This window comes from Anabrus simplex, chromosome 1, assembly GCF_040414725.1.
Source record: "Anabrus simplex isolate iqAnaSimp1 chromosome 1, ASM4041472v1, whole genome shotgun sequence".
Lineage (NCBI taxonomy): Eukaryota > Metazoa > Arthropoda > Insecta > Orthoptera > Tettigoniidae > Anabrus > Anabrus simplex.
In genome coordinates this window covers 226,367,395-226,387,783 of record NC_090265.1, presented here as the reverse complement: position 1 = coordinate 226,387,783, position 20,389 = coordinate 226,367,395, and the positions used below count along the sequence as shown (strand labels likewise).

At 41.6% G+C, this 20,389-nt stretch overlaps 1 protein-coding gene across 1 annotated transcript in view; it reads left to right on the top strand.

Annotated features, from left to right (window-relative positions):
• The window catches only part of Kul (Kuzbanian-like), a 1,041,359-nt gene that overhangs the window by 855,344 nt on the left and 165,626 nt on the right, over positions 1-20,389 (top strand). Inside the window, exon 4 of the mRNA XM_067141147.2 lies at positions 12,133-12,558. Coding sequence (XP_066997248.2) covers positions 12,133-12,558 — 426 coding nt within the window. The remainder of the gene's footprint in view (positions 1-12,132; positions 12,559-20,389) is intronic.

The following is a 20,389-nucleotide window of genomic DNA, read 5'->3' as shown; positions in this document are numbered from 1 at the left end:
CCTCATTAGGTCACCACCAAGCCTGTACAGATGCCTTGCACCATTATTATTATTATTATTATTATTATTATTATTATTATTATTATTATTATTATTATTATTATTATTATTATTATTATTATTATTATTATTATTATTATTTGCTATGTGCTATTTGCTTTGCATCGCACCGGCACAGATAGGTCTTATAGCGACAATGGGATATGAAAGGGCTAGGACTGGGAAGGAAGCGGCCGTGGCCTTGATTAAGGTACAGTCCCAGCATTTGACTGGTGTGAAAATGGGGAAACCACGGTAAACCATCTTCAGGGCTGCCGACAGTGGGGTTCGAACCCACTATCTCCCGGACGCAAGCTCACAGCTGCGCGTCCCTAACCGCACGACCATCTCGCCCGGTATTATTATTATTATTATTATTATTATTATTATTATTATTATTATTATTATTATTATTATTATTATTATTATTATTATTATTAAATAAAAGTGCTGAATTTTACAGCGGTCGTACCCATAGTTCACTGGTTAATTAGCTTCCTTGGGCGATCATTGGTGGTGTCCAATCCATGATCACGGGTTCGATTCTAACCAACAAAAGAGAACACTAAACCTGAAATATTACATTTCATTTTAGCAGATCTCCAGTTTTAAGTGCAATCCGAGCCACAGGGACGTACGTAGCTTCTCGTTTCAAAATAACCCAGGTGCATTGGTCGGGGTTCAGTTGCGTCAAACCATCAAACCACCACACCCGCCGAAAGATCATTTTCCGTGGTTTCCCATTTTGACACCAGGGATGTATTTTAGTTAAGGCCATGGTCGCTTTCTTCCCAGTCCCCTTTCCTATCCCATCGTCGCTGTAAGACATATCTGTGTCGGTGTGACGTAAAACAAATAAGTAGTTTTTTGAAAAAATGGCTGTTTTATTCGGACGGTTTAAGAAGATCATTGCGTGCTTGGAGTACAGTAGAACTGTCAGCACGACTGGATGATCTGGACGTGTGTTGCCGCTGTAGTTCTATTATTTGTGACGCTTTTGCATGTAAAGTGCTCGTGACGTAACAATATCAGTTTTAGAATTGCAGATCCAAGAGATGGCGACTTGTGTGCTCCCTAGCGGTCACACGACTTACCGCGACTGGTCTACTCGTGGTATTTACCGCACCGCGTTCTCGGCGATCCATAGGCAGGGTTGTCCAAATAATACCACCACTTCCGCATATTCTGTGATTCATAAGCAGGGCTATCCAAAGTATGTTCCGATTTCCACGCCCTCTACTATCCATAAACAGGATTATCCAAACTATTTTACAAATTCCTCGTACTCAGGGATCCATAAAAAAGGGTTCTCCAAACGATGTCCCCTCTTTCACATACTCTTCTATTCCTAGTCAGGGTAATCCAAATGATGATCATATTTCCACGCCCTCTACTATCCATAAACAGGATTATTCCAAACTATTCTACAAATTCCTTGTACTCAGGGATCCATAAAAAGGGTTCTCCAAACGATGTCCCCTCTTTCACATACTCTTCTATTCCTAATCAGGGTAATCCAAATGATGATCATATTTTCACGCGCTCTGCAATCTATAAGTAGTACTGTCGCAATTGTACCCCCACTGCTGCATTCTCTCCTATTCATACGCAGTGTTGTACAAGTATGTTCCAATTTATACGTGTTATAATTATCTGAGTTAGTATAACGTTAAACATTTTTTTTTTTTGCTAGGGGCTTTACGTCGCACCGACACAGATAGGTCTTATGGCGACGAACGTTAAACATTAGTCACATACATATTTATATTGTACATTTTAGGCTTCGGTCTGCAGGTCTCTGCACAATGTACTTAACATCTCTTTGGCATGTTCAGTATGTATTCGACTCGATCAAATAGATGAAAAATGTAATTTACTAGCTATATGGTTGTTAAAGATAAATATCCGACCAAAATAGCACACGACGGTCTGACTCATTGGCTGAATGGTCAGCGTTGAGGCCTTCGATTCAGAAGGTTCCGGGTTCGATTCACGGCCGCGATTTTGAACGCATCCGATTAACTCTTCTGGCTCGGGAACTGGGTATTTGTGCTTGTGCGGACACTTTTCTCTTCATATTCAGACAACACACTACCCTAAAAACCACCACAAAAACACGCAATAGTGATTACATCCCTCCACATAGGGTTGGTGTCAGGAGGGGCATACGGTCGTAAAAGATGGCCAAATCCATATGTGCAACATATTTCGCACCCCCGACCACGTACATATTGGAAAAGCGGTATAAGCAGAGGAAGATAGACGGTTATTGTTGTAGCTTATTGTGCAAAAGACCTGTGGTGGAGTTGACTGGAGGGCTTACTGTCGCCAGGTCCATTTCCCACAGTTTTCCAGCTTCTGTTACGAGGTCAGTGTTCATTTCAATCTTCTGCACATAGCCCTAGTAGACATTAATATCTGAAGGGAATGTGACATCCAACAGATCACTATTCCTGAGTCCAGCTCCTCGGTTGAATGGTTGAATGTACTGTCTTCAGTATCCCTACAACTCACCTTCGGTTCAGAGAACCCTGGATTCGATACCCGGTTGGTCGGAGATTTTACCCATAAATGGTTATTTCCTCTGGCTTGGGGACTGTGTATTTGTACTGTCCTCAATATCCCTAAAACTCACACGTAACACTATCCTCCACTACAATAATAATAGAAAATGCATAATATGGCAGATGCCACCCACGCTCGTCGGAGGGTCTGCCTTACAAAGGCTGCACCAGGCTAGCAATAGCCAAACGAAATTATGAGATGTTTTTCAATGAGGACAATATCCGGTCTGTTTGGTCTTATGATTCTGTCTGCAGAGATCGGTTCCAGTACAGCTTGAACCTTTTGTTCTCGAGCACATATAGCTGAAAATGTAATTTACTAACTATGTGGTTGTACTCATGATATGGGATTTTCTCATCCATAAGTTCCGACTTGATTCGCTACCTCATTATGCCGATGAGTATATTCTTTACCTGCTATGGCCTTACATGTACCCACAATACGTTCCACCGTCTCAATTGTTTCCCTGCATCTCCTGCATCTGTCGTTCACTTCTTCCTTTAAAATATACTTGTGTGGTCACGAGTGCTTATGAATCAGTCCTGTCCTCTATTATTATTATTATTATTATTATTATTATTATTATTATTATTATTATTATTATTATTATTATTATTATTATCGAAAGGGACGCACACGTTGAAATACACTGGATCACTGATCAACAGTATTAGTGCGAAGGATGAGGGTTAAATAAGGAAAGAATACCATTAAGTAGCAGTTAAATTTTATTGCGCCTGATCGAGAAGACAATGCTCGACATCTCTCTACGGTTCACAGCTGAATACGCGAGGAATGGTATTTTCTAGGGCTATGAATAACCCATTTCAATTCAATAAAATCGATTGGTTCTATGTAACCACATCAGTGTTGTATGTTCCATGTATGCTTTGCCCTCAACGTGTAGCGTTGTGTGTTCAAGTGAGGATCTGTTCAATGTATGATTTCAGTGAGAACTGTAATGGTATAGCGCTGCCAAGGTAAAAAGTAGATATGCATTTGCTAGTTAAATGGAGATAAAATATTCCATACGCTTGAGGTCAATTTTAAAACGTAGTTGGCATTGTTTAAGTTTATTGAAAAATAATGTTTATCAGCATGGTCTGTACACCAACCTGATCGTTTACAGTAACATTTATGTATACTATTGCCAGATGGCAGAGAAACTGGAACTCTATTGGGCGACCTATTCTTCTTCCTGGCGTTTTCTCTATTTATCGCAGTTGGCACTTGGCGTGGATATGGTCTGCTTTTACGGCCTGATGCCCTTCCTGACGCCAGCCCTACATGGAGGGATGTAGCCTTGGCCCTCCTCACTACCGCCCGTTTCTGTAGTGGGTGGTAGTGTGGCGTGTTGTATGCAAATGAAATGAAGTGAAGACGAACACAAACACCCAGTCTCCAAGCCAGATGAATTTCTTTTTTTTTTGTTATTTGTTTTACGTCGCACCGACACGGATCGGTCTTATGGCGACGATGGGATAGGAACGGCCTAGGAATGGGAAGCTAGCGGCCGTGGCCTTAATTAAGGTACAGTCCCAGCATTTGCCTGGTGTGAAAATGGGAAACCACGGAAAACCATATTCAGGGTTGCCGACAGTGAGGTTCGAACCCACTATCTTCTGGATGCAAACTCACAGCTGCGCGCCCCTAATCGCATGGCCAACTCACCCGGTGACGAGCAGGATCATACTTGGTCCAGTTTATAGTCAGTTGCCCTTCCTGACACCAATCCTACATTTAAATAGCAATCTTACACTCGTGAGCAATTGTGAGTTTCTTTAATATGTGCAAGTGAGTTGCAGTTTTGATTTTATAGTTTCATGGTACCTTCTGTGACTAGTCCTTGTGGTGAATAGCTGCTTTCTTATGCCAGTGTTGTTTCGTGTTTGACTTGTCTCGGGTTGCATATAAACATGCCTGGTACGGAGTGTATGGTTGCTGTGTGCAATAACAGCTGTGTGAAAACCAGGAAAGATCCCTACAAAAGTCATATCAAATAATATTTCAAATTCCCAAAAAATTAGGAACTAAGAAAGAAGTGGATCCAAATATGTAGGCGTGATGGAAAGTGGAACGCAGATTCATGCTGGGTGTGTTCCGAACATTTTTCTGATAGCGATTTTGAAAGGGATCTAAAGGGTGAATTGTTTGGGCTTGCTCCCAAACGTGTGCTGTTCCCTCTAGAAATTTGGGTCTTTTGCGTAACATAGAACAAGTGTCACACGCCAGATTAAGAAGGAAGGAAGGAAGAAAAAGAGGAGCAATAGGAAAATGGCTGACGAATTGTTAAAAGATTCAGAACATAACATGACTATTGTAAGTTCACCACCTCCTCCAGCCACTCCACCTACCCAGGTCTATGATACTACTATGGCCCAGATTGAAGAAATTGATAGATTGAAAAAACAGTTAGATGACCAAGGAAAAATTAACGATGTCCTTAAACTGAAATTCGAGACGGTGGAAAGCAAATTATATCAAAGCCGCGTATCTATGATTAAACTGCGTAAGGAGTTTATTAAATATACGAGGTTAAAAAATTATGTTCAGTGCATCCATACAAAAACATACAAAAGTGGCGAACGGTTTGAAAGGAATTTTTGCTGAAAATCAAATAAAGATACTCACAAACCAGCAAAAACGCGTTAATTGGACAGATGAAGACATATCGGGGTCCTGGGTTCGAATACGGTCATACGGTGGACTTACAGAGCCGACAGCTGAGTGGCCACAAACTGTACGAGATATAGAGAAACGTTTCTGTTCTTATCACGGACGTACAGTCCGAAGAGGGTGATCCTAATTTAAGAAGTGATCTGGTAGCCACATTTATGAAAATTAGGACAAATGTTCATATAAAATGTTTAAACAAACGTGAGGAGAAAGGAAAAAGTGGAAGCAAACGTGTCAATGAAGAAACTTCGCTTGCTTGTTTATAGGTCATATTTAATGCTCAGTTTTGTTTAACTCAGAATACTTTATTGGATTTTAGTAGCGTAGTGTGGCCACCAAAATCCTGTTAGCAATAACCACGGTCTTGTGACACGATTAGCTCTTGTATTGCACGTTATTGTGTTCGTTATCTACTGTTTACAGAGTCAGTTTGAGTAGGTATAGGGAGGCAAACGAGCTGGTAATTGTTTGGTTAAAACATGTCGCAATCACTAAACTCCTTTGGAAAGCGCTCCCGCGATCAGAGAGCAGGTATCTGTGTGACGTCACGCTCGAATAGCCAATGACCGCAAGCCAGCCGTTGTGGGTAATCTGAGACGTATGGACCACTCCGTCTCTGAAGTCGTGCTAGCACTTGAATTGCCAAGGGCACGGTATCAAGGGTGTACCATTAGTACGTGTATTCGGGCAAAGCTACCGCCGCCAGGGTTAACTATCGTGGTGTACGACGCGTTGGTCACAGGCGTCACCGTAGGCTAGAGCGCATAGGCGGGTCACAGTGCAACAGATCACACAAAATGACGTGTGAACAGCCATACCATGTACAACCATCTCCTCACCATGGGGTACAGAAGCGTAAGTCCCATGAGGGGTACATCTGCTCAACGCCCGCCACAAGGCACAACGACTGACATGGGCAAAGGAACACCACCATTGGACGCTCGAAACATGGAAAAAGGTCGCCTGGACAGAACAGTCGGGGTACCACTTGGTCGGGCACGAGTTCATTGTCAACCATATGAGACAATGAGTCTCTCTTGCCAGCAGGGTATAGTTTAGGCCGGTGATGGTGATGAGATCGTTGTATAGGAACTGCTCACGTGGGATGAAATTGGACCCCTGGAACATCTTACAGTGTCCCTCACCGGCGAATGTTACAGGAACCTCCTGCCAGATCATGTTCATCCCTGTGCCCAGTACCCTGCAGTACCCTTACAGCAAGACAATGTTCCAGCCCATTGCTCACGAATTGTGGCTGACTGGTTCGATGTGAAGATGCTTGCCTGTCCCCCGAAAAGCCCCGATCTCAATCCCACAGAGCACATCTGGAACCCTGTCAAGAGGGATGTGCGTGACCTGGACCCTGTTCTGACCATTCTTCGTGGGTTATGCTGTGTGGCGATCATGGTACCAAATTTTTCGTTGCCCTGTGGTTTCCATACTACGCTGCATCGCTGCCGTCATCAAGGTGAAAGGAGGTGCTGCACGCTATCAGCAAGGTATTTCTAATTTCATTGCTCATGAGTGTACAGTCTTCGATATCATAGGCATGAGACCTCCAGTTTTACCTGGAACCCGAATCATTGGGACATAGCTTTTAATTTTTAAAAATACACGCAGTTACTGGCCGGGATTCGAACAGCGGTTGTTTTGGTGAAAAACCTGTGACGATACCACTTGGCTATTATACCCCCACCCTATACTAAGCTATTTATATTGTTGCTACGTGTTTCTATGCTGATGGGCAGTACGGTGTGAAGTATGTAAAGGAAGAGTTGTGATTTACGACGAACACAAATACCTAGTCCCCGAGACAGAAGTATTAACTGCATGTGGCTAAAATCTCCGATTCAGTCAGGAATTGAAACCATTATCTTCTGAACTGAAGAACTCTCCACTTACCGTTCGCCTAAAGGAGCCGGACTGGAAATCTCCGACGTGCATTATGTTACAAAATACCTGGTATGAAGTGGGGTCTGATATTTGATGTGTGTTTGTAGCTCCATGGTTAGTAACAGTGCGCTTGTATTCCTCACACAATCAATGTATGGCCACAGTCCCGCATGAACTCTCGCACTTCATTACCCTATAGAAGGCAAGCAATGCCCGCCCTAATTGATTATTGGAGGTATCAGGTGTGTACATTATTAACAACTTCACTCCAATGGCTACCTCAACATTGGCTGCTGCAGAATGGGAGATACATCACCTAGCAACTGTAATAAAGACTGAGCGAAACAAAAATCAGAGATCTTGAAGGGTGGGCAAAAATCTTAGGTAATACATGCTATTGAATGGAAGTCAATGTGTAGCGACGATCCTTCTTGGCCTTTTCCCCAGTTTTTTGGAGTCGTAATTTGAGGTGCATTTAACTCAGTTTTACGGCTAGGTGTCCTTCTTGCCACCGACCCTAGAAGGAGGGGCATATTCACTAGTGCGTGTTTCTGTGGTTGAATATTAACAACTGTAAATTAAAATGAACACAAACACCCAGTTCCCAGGTCAAAGGAGTTAACCATATGCAGTTAAAGACCTCAATCTGGCCGGGAATCGAACCCAGGGCCCTCTGCATCGAAGGTCAGTACGCTGCCCATTCAGCCAGAGAGCCGGATGTGTAGTGATGTGAAGGTAGGTAAGGAAATTGAAACAGACCTGAACTGGCATGAATTAATGTGACACTTCCGACATAATACACTCATTCGAGAATTCTCAAAATTCCTTGGGAAGATCGTGCTGAGAGGGGGAGGGGGAAGCGAAATCGGGGCTCAGGAGTAAAATTGCACAAGTAATCGAGCGTAAGCCTTAAGTTAGCCACTGGGAAACATTTTTTTAAATGGATGACCTATAGTTTTTGTGGCCTTAAAGTATTTCTAAAAGACCAAATGTATTAATTTTTAATATCAAAACCCGATAACATGTTGGAGAAAATTTTCGAGATATCCAGAGGTATACATAGAAACATCATTAGTCTGAATTAACTATGAGTTTTAGTTGTCCCTGTCAATAAATTGTAGTTTTAATTCCAAAAACTTGGGTACATGGTATAAAGTAGACCTATATAGAAATCATGTTCTTAGGAACACGTCTATTGTTAAATAAATGTATAGGAGAGAAATAATGTACTTGCATATCTTTCTGAATGCATTTCGTCCCTTTAATTTTAAAAGCGCTATGGACCTTATTCGCCATTTTGTTAATATTACAAGCTATTTCCCAGGCATGGTCCATTTGCTTATTGTTAGGTGGTTTATTAATTAAATTTTTCCAGACACGATATCTCGAAAATTAATCCGAAATAATTTACATAAAGAGCCTTTTCATCATCAACATTAAATTTACTCGCTTATGGGGTAGGTTATTTTCCCTAAATGTTTCAGGCTTCCACAATATTCGTACGTACCTTTTACAGCTCTCTAAACGGTAAATACAGGCACCATAAAGGTGCTAATTGTTAGCTGTCTATTGGAGATAGACCGGTGCTTTCTGTTACCATTTTGTAGTGGGTACTTCTTCCAGCAAGATAATGACCCTAAGCACACTGCTCTGGTTGTTAGGGAATGGCTACTTTACAATACACCTCATGTGCTGCAGACACCACCCCAGTCCCCAGACTTAAACCCCATCTAGTCAAGATCTAAAAATGAATTTATCTAATATTTACTGGTTGTAGCAGATATGTTGTGGTATTTACACATAATGATGGGTTTCAGATGTAATTCTTGGTAGAAAGCTACATATAAAACACATCATAATTTCTCTAAATGCTCTATCTGCAATCATTTGAAAATGCAAGAACTTTTAAGGGGCAAGGTGAAGAGTATTTCGTCAATTATCTCTACATTTTTCTTTACTGCAAACACTTCGTTTGTGTTATCTGTTTAGTATACACTCTGGTAATTAAGTATGCACCAAATGTACAGCAAATTTCACTGAAATTTCCAGCCATTTCCTCGTTACAGTGTAACAAACCCACTGACAAACATAGCTCCTACTTACAGTTTATTATGTGTACGGTTTATATAACACGGCGCACTCCATTGGTGATGTGAATTTATCGTTGAATTATCTTAAAACTCATTGCGAATTGTACGTGCAACAAAGGGCACGGATACCGCTAGTTCATATTATGAATGATGGCACTTCAAAACCTGCAGAGACGCATTCTTTGCACCCGTGAAAAGAGAAAACTCCCTCTTCTGACATCCTTAAAGCGATTTTCTCTACCTTAGTAATGCCATTAAAGATGGGAAGACCGAGCTCGATAGCTGCAGTCGCTTAAGTGCGGCCAGTATCCAGTATTCGGGAAATAGTGAGTTCGAACCCCACTGTCGGCAGCCCTGAAGATGGTTTTCCGTGGTTTCCCATTTTCACACCAGGCAAATGCTGGGGCTGTACCTTAATTAAGGCCACGGTCGCTTCCTTCCCATTCCTAGCCCTTTCCTGTCCCATCGTCGCTATAAGACCTATCTGTGTCGGTGCGACGTAAAGCAACTTGCAGAAAAAGAAAAAGAAGGGTGGGAAGGGTGGGAAGGGTGGGAAGATTTCGGAATAGAACAGAAGATAACCTCGGAAGTTTGGACAGGAATGGCTATTGCAGAAGTAACGTTAGCCTCTGGGTCCTGTAATTGATACGTCGCTCTTCACATATGAATCCCGCTTCAGTTTGTAGAACGATTCCCGTCGCACATTAATCTGGAAAGAACCGGGTAGCCGATACAACCACAGGAACATTGTGGAACGGGACCAGTATGGTGGTGGTGGTGGCATCATGATGTTGGGCCTCATCATGTTGAATGACCGTACGGACCTGCATATCTTCATGGGTGATCCGAGGAACACTTTTAACGCTCGGAGATACAGGGATGAGGTACTGAGGCCACATGTTCGACTCTTCAGAGGTGCGGTTGGTCCAGATTTCCTCTTAATGGACGATAATGTCCGACCGCACCGCGCTGCTCTGGTGGATGGATTTCTAGCTGGGGAAGACATTCATCGCATGGACTGGCCAGGGAGGTTTGCGGATCTGAATCCTATAGAACATGCCTGGGATGCTTTGGGGAGGTGAAATACATCCCGTCAGCCTCCACCAAGGACCCTCCAAGATTTTCGCATTGCCCTTTCGGAGAAATGGGATCGACTGCCACAAGAGCTCTTGGACCATCTGATAGAGAACATACCACGTCGATGGGAAGCATGTGTGGCCGTTAGGGGTAACCATACACCCTATTAACAGCATATTTTGTTGTGGAAGACATTACCAAGTTTTGTTAGTTGTTGTCAAAGGTGTTCCTTAGCTATCAGAACTTTTCTGACACTGTTTTCTTTGGACAAGTTGTGTGACATATGGCGTGTGATTCAGCTTCAGTTTGTTCAGCAATTCGTCTGATATTCCTATCAGGCGGTATGGTCTCGTTTAGTGATTATGCTTAACTTTTGGACACTAGTGTATAGGCCTATAGTTAGAATTCCGCAGATGGCAGCCCTGAAGATAGTTAACCGTGTTTCCCATTTTCAAACCAGGCAAATTCTGTGTCTGTACCTAAGGCCAGGGTCGCGTCCTTCCAACTCCTAGCCCTTTCCTATCCCATCGTTGCCATAAGACGTGTCTGTGTCGGTGCGACGTAAAGCAAGCTGCAAATATAACTTACTGTATATAAACATTTCAAAATAGATTTATATGACAGTACTCTTAGAACTGAATCACAGTTAATTATGTGCAACAGTATCCGGGAGATAGTGGGTTCGAACCCCACTGTCGGCAGCCCTGAAGATAGTTAACCGTGTTTCCCATTTTCAAACCAGGCAAATTCTGTGTCTGTACCTAAGGCCAGGGTCGCGTCCTTCCAACTCCTAGCCCTTTCCTATCCCATCGTCGTCATAAGACTTACCTGTGTCGGTGCGACGTAAAGCAACTAGCAAAAAAAATGATGTGCAAGTATACATTGAATTTAGGTGTGCTTTCTTGGAGGGTTCCCTTCTGTCTGCCCGTAAAAAATACTCTCCTCGTCAAATATACCCATATTTGGCATGTTATTATTAGCTAAAACATTCTGTTTGAAAAACGCCTCCGTGGCTGAGGCAGCAGCGCGCCGGCCTCTCACCGCTGGGTTCAGTGGTTCAAATCCCGGTCACTCCATGTGGGATTTTTGCTGGACAAAGCGGAGGCGGGACAGGATTTTCTCCGGGTACTCCTGTTTTCCCTGTCATGCGAGTTATTTCATTCGAGCAACACTCTCCAATATCATTCCATCTGTCATTCATTAATCACTGCCCCAGAGGAGTGCGACAGGCTTCGGCAGCCGGCACAATTCCTATCCTCGCCGCTAGATGGGGGCTTCATTCATTCCATTGCTGACGCTGGCGAATGGCTGGAAACAGGCTGTGGATTTTCATTTTCATTCTGTTTGAAGGTGAATTGAGATAGCTATCTGCCTTGAACCTTTCAATAAAGGGAGTTGAATTACCCTGCAAGTGGCTGTGCAGGTTTGGATCACGTAGCTGTCAGCTTGCATTCGGGAGATAGTGGGTTCAAACTCCACTGTCGGCAGCCCTGAAGATGGTTTCCTGTGGTTTCCCATGTTCACATCAGGCAAATGCTGGGGCTGTACCTTAATTAAGGCTGCAGCCGTTTCCTTCCCACTCCTAGCCCTTTCCTGCCCCATCGTCGCCATAACACCTTTCTGCGTCGATGCGACGTAAAGCAAATTCTAACAACAACAACAACAAAAGGGGGAAGTTAAATTATTTGTTACTTCCAGAGGGTGCATACAGGTTCATTTGGTATTCTCGATTATCTGTAGATAGAAATGTATGTATCTCATTGGCTAATAGTAATGATGTCTTCTTTCACAGGTGACGAGACAGCTACTGTAGAAGGGGTGGTGACAGAGGATGGCTTGTTTGACGGGACAGTATCGACACCTGTCGAGGAATTCTACATCGAGCCTGCCTCCAGATATCTGTCCTCTCCACCTCCTGGCCTTTACTCTGTCATGTACAGCTCGTCGGACATCCAGCGACCTGACTCCCTGTCGCGGCCTTGCGCCTCACAGCAGTTGCACTCAAACCGCACCCGCCGGACGCTGCCAGACCTGGAGTTGGAGTTGGAGCAGCACCGGCATGTCCGCAAGCGTGCGACTGTAGACCCCAAGAAGAGCACGTGTATGCTGTATCTCCAGGCCGACCACCTCTTCTACCAGAAGTACGGCACGGAAGAAGCGTGTATCGAGGTGATGACTCGTCATGTTCAACGAGTCAATGCCATCTACAGAGCCACTGGTAAGCTGTAGTCCCATTATCTGAAAATGTATTAACAGACGTGGCTACTTCCAGACAGCCATTACTCTCGTGAAAATGAAAATGAAAATCCACAGCCTGTTTCCAGTCATTCGACCGGGTCAGGAATGGAATGAATGAAGCCCCCATCTAGCGGCGAGGATCCATTACTCTCGTCTTAGTATTAAAAGTTCGGAGGGCTCTGGGTTCGATTCCTGATCGACCCGAGGATTTTAACTGCTTATAGTAAATTTATCTGGCTCGGGGACTAGGTGTTTGTGTATGTCTTAATACAGTTCTCTTCATGTAAGCACAACACACACACACACCAACCACCATAAAAACAAGCAATAGCGAATATATCCCTCCACGTAGTACTGGTATCAGAATCTTCTTCTTATTATTATTTTCCCACTCATGTCGGGTCACTGGTGCGAACTATGTAGCGCATGTGGGTTTGGCCCTGTTTTACGGCCGGATGTCCTTCCTGACACCAACCTTACCGTATATGGAAGGATGTAATCACTACTGCATGTTTCTGTGGTGGTTGGTAGGGTAGTGTGTTGTCTGAATATGGAAAGGAAAGTGTTGGAACAAACACAAACACCCTGTCCCCGAGCCAGAAAATTAATCAAACACGATTAAAATTCCCGGACCGGCCAGGAATCGAAGGCCTCAACGCTGACCATTCAGCCATTGAGTCGTATGACTGGTGTCAGAATGTCTGGATGTAAAACTGTACCAAATCCTTCTCAGTGCAGACCCAAATATATTGGGAAAAGGGCCAGAAAGGAGGTAAGAAGAATTAAAAGTTAACGAAAGCCATCTCTCGCATTACCAAGCGGGGTATTCTGACTACCCCTGTGGTTTAACATAAGGAATTTCATCTTGATTTACCCGTATTGAACTGAGATCGCAATTGAATTAAAATCTTATAGGTTCCACCTTTCTCAGTACAAATACAGTGTTGTTAGATGTTTTTACAACTTATCTTTAATTACAGAACTAGTTTCGGCGTTCATTATGACGCCATCATCAGCTGCATAACAAGTGAAGAGAAACTTGGCGAAACCCCTGTGATTTCATGACTCTGTCTTAAAATGGCTGAAATTTAATTTACACTCGTGACTGACCCAATTATTTGTTTTGTTTTTGTTTTTAATTATCAAATGACGGGATATATTGGTGGGGTAATGAGACTACCCCGCTTGGTATGAAATTTCTTATTTTACTATTTGTCAAAAATGAACGTTTTACGAAATATTTCTCTCCGTCTTCGTTATTTAATGTTTATATTGTTGAATTTTACTCTGCACTCATTATTTAGCTTACCTGTAAATACATACATTGCTTGAGAGCCTCCGTGGCTCAGGCGGCAGCACGCCGGCCTCTCACCACTGGGTTCCATGGTTCAAATCCCGGTTACTCCGGTTTTCCCTGTCATCTTCCATTCCAGCAATACTCTCCACTATCATTTCATTCCATCTGTTAGTCATTAATCATTGCCCCAGAGGAATGCGACAGGCCTCGGCAGCAGGCACAATTCCTATCCTCGCCGCAAGATGGGAGCTTCATTCATTCCATCCCTGACCCGGTCACTGACTGGAAAACAGGTTGTAGGTTTTCATTCACTATTTATCGTAGTGGACAGGGTTAGTCAGAGTAATGTGCTTCTTCAGAACTTCGGAAGTGTTTCTAACATAGCACCGACTCAGTTAGGTCTTTTGGTGACGATGGGATAAGAAAAACCTAAGACTGGGAAGGAAGGGGCGTGGCCATAATTAAGGTACAGCCACAGCATTTGCCTCATGTGAAAAATGGAAGCCACAAAAAAATCTCAGGGCTGCCGACGTTGGGATTTGAACCTACCATCTCCCGAAAGCAATAATTTGCTTTACATAGCACCGACAAAGGTAAATCTTATGGAACTGATGAGCTATGAGTGGGAAGGAAGCGGCCGAGGCCTTAATTAAATTACAACTCCAGTATTTGCCTGGTGTGAAAATGGGAAACCACGGAAACCATTTTCAGGCTACCGACAGTGGGGTTCGAACCCACTATCTCCCGAATGCAAGTCCACAGTTGCACGACTCTAATCGCTCGACCAACTTGTTATTGGCTCTCTCGCAACTTGGCGACGAGATCGGTTGGCAACGCTGCGTTCGGCCTGGGACTGTACACATGCCATCAGGGTAGTCACGTGACACCTAAACTATAACATCACACTGACTGTCCGTCCATTGCAAACATTGTGAGGCGCTCTGTCTCTTCCGCTGCCCACTCATCTCCACTAGATGGTATTAATGTCAGTGTTCACAGTCCACCGGAACAAATTTCTGAGCACGGCCTTGCGTACTGACAGTTTCATTTCCATGTCCTGTCCCTATCCCCGCCCATGCCAAGACAAATGGATGGAGCGCTACCAATCAACTTCACGAAGCAAGAAATTTAATTAAGGCAGTGATATGAAAATTTCAATGGTGAAAGATATGGTCAGACCGGAATATGTGAGCAGCTGGCTGGTGGTGGAAGGAATTGCCGCAATTAGCAGTGATTAATATCTGAACGCCAGTGACGTTTAAAGCAGGGGAGAGAACTGCGTCAGATTAGATCTCGCTAACTGAGTTTTAATTTACCTGGACAGGAATTACTTTCTGGAAAATGAATCCGTAAGTTCATTATTCATATCTTTTGTGTGGTATCACAGTGAAATGTTTCCTTGTTACTTTTGCTTAAGAATCCATTCTTCGATTAAAGTAGTTCAACTATTTTATATGTAGTTTTGACGTGAGAACGATTAAAAAATCAGGCTCCCTACATTCGAGCCTTAGTGTAACGGAATCGTGTGTTCACGTTCAGGATTATTGCTCCCGAACTACAGATTCTATCTTAATTGTACATATGAGACGTGAGAGAAAATTAAAATCGATTTTATGCACGACCAACATTTGCATAATTTTAGCGATGTTTTATCATTCCAGCAAATGTTCATGGGAAGATTAAACAAAATAATGGAATTACCATAACTTAGTCTATATAATATAAAAATTACAACAAGAATAGGGCCTAAACATTTCTAACTTGCCACGCATCGTACACTTAGTATTAAACTTCTACTTAACTGATACTTCAGAACTATGTTATATTATTTTCAGGTCCATATTTTGAAATGAAACATAGCCATGTAACAGTTCCCTGTCAGAATGTTTGTGCAAAATTTCCTTAAATTCCACCCAGCAGTTTAGACGCGATGTCGTTCTGGAAGGCAGCGAGACTGACGTCATTTCATTCTTATATAGAGATTGAGGTATGATATTTGGTAGATGGTTTTGATGTCAGTCTATATTATAATCTGTTTGGCAGGAATAATATACAATTTAAATTCTTGATCTGTATTGTTAACGAAATACAAGAGAAAGTAAATTATCAATACGGGACCCGGGAGGATGTAAAACATTTTGTATAATATGGGAGTCACCGAGAAGTCCCAGAGGGTGGGTCACACTAAATAATCGTGATGCCGTGTGTTTTTCTCGCCCTTTTCCCTTCCACACTAACATGGACCCCACGCTTATGAACGTAGTCTTTTGTGCTATGAAATCGTAAATTGCTTGTTTTCAGCGGCATTAGTCGCTTGGGCTCTAGTCGGATGGATAGAAAATAAAAGAAGCTAGTAGTTTAGGTGACTGTTAATATCGTAATCATAGCCACAGGGCCTACAGCTTTACGCGGAACCCTAACCACAAGGACGTGACTATTTCATTTACGGCAAATCTAAAACAACCTGTCTTACTACAACCTAAGAAATCTCGATCATACGTCTACACATATCCTCCATTCACTCATCTGACTCGCACATCACACACATCGATCCGAAAAAAGGGATACAATAACAACCATTTCACTAGAAAAGTAGCTACAGAAAAACACTGAACAGACGAATCCTTTGAACACACATCGAGAGGAATAATACGGAAAAGAATCGGCCAACCGACGAAGAGTGGAGAAAAGAAGAAAGAAGCTAGGTAAAGTAAGGATAGAAAACTCTAAACTGTCACAGCCCAAAACTACCGCCGTCTGTAAGAAAAACAGAACTCACAGTTCTGGCTCATGATTACAGAGTTCGACTGATAAAATTTTAACAGAGTTTAGTAATCAAAGCAGGTCACCTACTGGCACAATGTTTGGACTGACATTCTGGGGTTTGGAAAATGTTGAGTCCCAACATTCAGGTATAATGGTTGAAGCAACATACGGCCAGACCCATATTCAGAACATTTACCGAATCTCGCCTTGGTCCAGGGTCGAGTCCAACATTCACTGAGTTATATTCTCTGGCCCTCTCCTGCCCCTGTCTTAATGTTCATGACAATGGAAGCAGAATTCATTTGTCCTTCAGCAGGATTTATTCTCGTGAAAGAATAATGTTCTGCAACCACAAGACGATTTTTAAAGATTTAATGATAACAACCGCGAGTTTAAACTAATAAAGAAAGGCAATTCTGTGACTAAGATAAACCGCAACGCACCAACACTCCAACCCCGCCTGGCTATCAGTGAAAGTGATATACTGGCCGCCATTATGAAAAGTCAGTGAGTAGACAAAGCAAGTAAGTAGCCTTCCATTAATTTAATTTAATTAAGGTAGCCTTACAGGACTTGATAAATTACTGTTTCATTCCTTAATCTTGAGAAGAAATTTAAAATACCTCCCCAACATGCCATTTATTTTATGCTGCTTCACAACAAACAGCGTGATCAATAGCACCCTAGCAGCAATATTAAACTGGTATTCTTTGTATTCACTGGTACATCATATAAGTCACCGAAGAAATACGAACTTGTATTAGAAAAGTACGAACTAATTCTAAAATTCAAATCAAATTTCAAAGCGAGATGTATTATTATTATTATTATTATTATTATTATTATTATTATTATTATTATTATTATTATTATTATTATTATTATTATTCGTATTTAAACTGCAATATAATGTTGTTGTTTTAATTTATGATGATTACCAAGCAGTATTATATGGTAATTGATCTCAGATATGTAGATGTAGCATGTTTGCCTCTTATTCGGAGGTCCCAGGTTCGATTTCTTCCTCATCAGAAGATAGCTGAGGACTGTAACGGGATTCAATCAGCCTTGTCTGATTAAGTGAGAAGCTGTGCGGCGTGACGTGATCAAGAAAGACAAGCAATATAGCTGATGATGACATAACGCTGACCACTTGCTCTCCAATGTTCACGTAGCGGCGGGTTGGACAGCAGTCCTCTGGGTAGGTCATAACTATTAATGGACAGTTAATTTTGTTAATAATACACTCAAACGTATAATCAGCTCATATGAAGCTTCATAGAAAATAACTATTGACTTTTCACATAATACCGCTGGACATTAAATGGGTAAGGATATATTGTTGTTGTTTTTTTGTTCTAACACCTTAGGATTTTATGATCTGTAATAAACTGACCTAATATGCTCGAAGTTGAGGCATAGTGGAAAAGAGGAACATGTCACATGGCATATATTGAGATATTTGTATGATCACGTAGCCTGTACCATCATCTGTTATAGTTACGAACTACAACAATTTATCTCATACCGATTCACTGTAAATAAGCTGAATAAAATGTCTCCTTTATGATTTTCAGTTATCTATAGTGGGTATGTAGCTACCCTTATGAATCAACATTTTTCACTGGCCAATATGATTGAAGTAAGCCAATCAGAACGAGTTGTTCAGAGTGTTCACGTAGTTTTCAAAATGAAGGCAACAGGCAGTGAGGTTAAAGAGTTTTCTGATTGTTTTGTCGAAAAGGGGAAAACTGTTCAAACAATCTGGAGACATTGCTATTTTAATAAAGACACTGGGGATTGGAACGAATATTCTTATTCCATTAGTATGGAGGGTGGCTGGATCTTCAGATAAGACCACCGAGAGTTATGCTGTTATAAGGAAACAGCAAAATCCCGATTGCGGTACCATAATGAGCCGTACTAGGCATGATGAGCAGTGAAGTAGTTCGCCATTGCGTTCCTCACTGGGACAGAAAGTACTGTTACAGTACCACTGACCCTATGAGCAGCACCGAGACACTAGTCGTGCTCTGAATGTCATAACTCAGAATAACCCATACTTCAGCAACTTGCATGCCGTAACAGCATAAGTGATATATAACTGTTAGGCTCTTCATTCTATCGAAAACTAATTTAGAATAAAATAAACTTAGCAAATAGCCGAGGAATAAAACATTAAATAACAGATGATACATAAAAAAAGATACCGTTAATTAAAAATAGAATTAAATATATTGAAAGTACACCAGATTCTATAAAATCACACTTATTATTATTATTATTATTATTATTATTATTATTATTATTATTATTATTATTATTATTATTATTATTATTATTATTATTATTATTATCTGACTCCTTGGCTGAATACTCAGCCTTGAGGCCTTCGGTTCAGAAGGTCCCGAGTTCGATTCCCGGCCGGGTCGGGGATTGTAATCGCGCGTGATTAATTCTTCTGGCTCGAGGACCGGTTATTTATGTTTGTTCCAACACTCTTCTCTTCATATTCAGCCAACACACCACACTACCAACCACCGTAAAGACAGGCAATAGTTAGTATATCCCTTAACATCGGGTTGGCGTCAGAAAGGGCCCAGATCTACATGTGAGACACAGTTCGTACCCGCGACCGCACAAGGTTTGGGAAAAGCGGTAGATTATTATTATTATTATTATTATTATTATTATTATTATTATTATTATTATTATTATTATTATTATTATTATTATCATCTAGATGAATATAATTAAGAAGTGTAAAAATATTTATGTCAATATTCTGCGTTTTTTACTTTTCTTAATGATATTCATTAATTAACAATTTATCTAAAACGAAATGTAAAAGAGTATAGTTCGATTTTGAACACTTTTATAGATTTAATTTTCTGATCTACTGACGTACTTTTCTATACACATAGTCGTACCCTTATGAACTGCGGCAAAAAAGGAATTAACAAATTCTCAGCTTCATGATAGTAGTACTTCAGGAAAACAATTTCTCTGAAACTTTCATTGCCGGGCTGAGTGGCTCAGACGGTTGAGGCGCTGGCCCTCTGACCCCAACTTGGCAGGTTCGATCCTGGCTCAGACCGGTGGCATTTGAAGGTGCTTCAAATACGACAGCCTCGTGTCGGTAGATTTACTGGCACGTAAAAGAACTCCTGCGGGACAAAATTCCGGCACCTCGGCGTCTCCGAAAACCGTGTAAGTAGTTAGTGGGACATAAAACAAATAACATTATTATTAAACTTTCATTGCTTATTTCTACATCTCTTTTACTCAAAGGAGGTGCAGACTAAATAAGAGTTAGAAATGGCTGTGGAAGTAAGGAGAAATTGAAGGAACTTACTAGAAAATTGAATCTAGCAAAGAAGGCAGCTGAGGATAACATGATGGCAAGCATAATTGGCAGTCATACAAATTTTAGTGAAAAATGGAAGGGTATGTATAGGTATTTTAAGGCAGAAACAGGTTCCAAGGAGGACATTCCAGGAATAATTAATGAACAAGGGGAGTGTGTATGTGAGGATCTTCAAAAGGCAGAAGTATTCAGTCAGCAGTATGTAAAGATTGTTGGTTACAAGGATAATGTCGAGATAGAGGAAGAGACTAAGGCCAAAGAAGTAATAAAATTTACATATGATAACAATGACATTTACAATAAGATACAAAAGTTGAAAACTAGAAAAGCGGCTGGAATTGATCAGATTTCTGGGGATATACTAAAGACAATGGGTTGGGA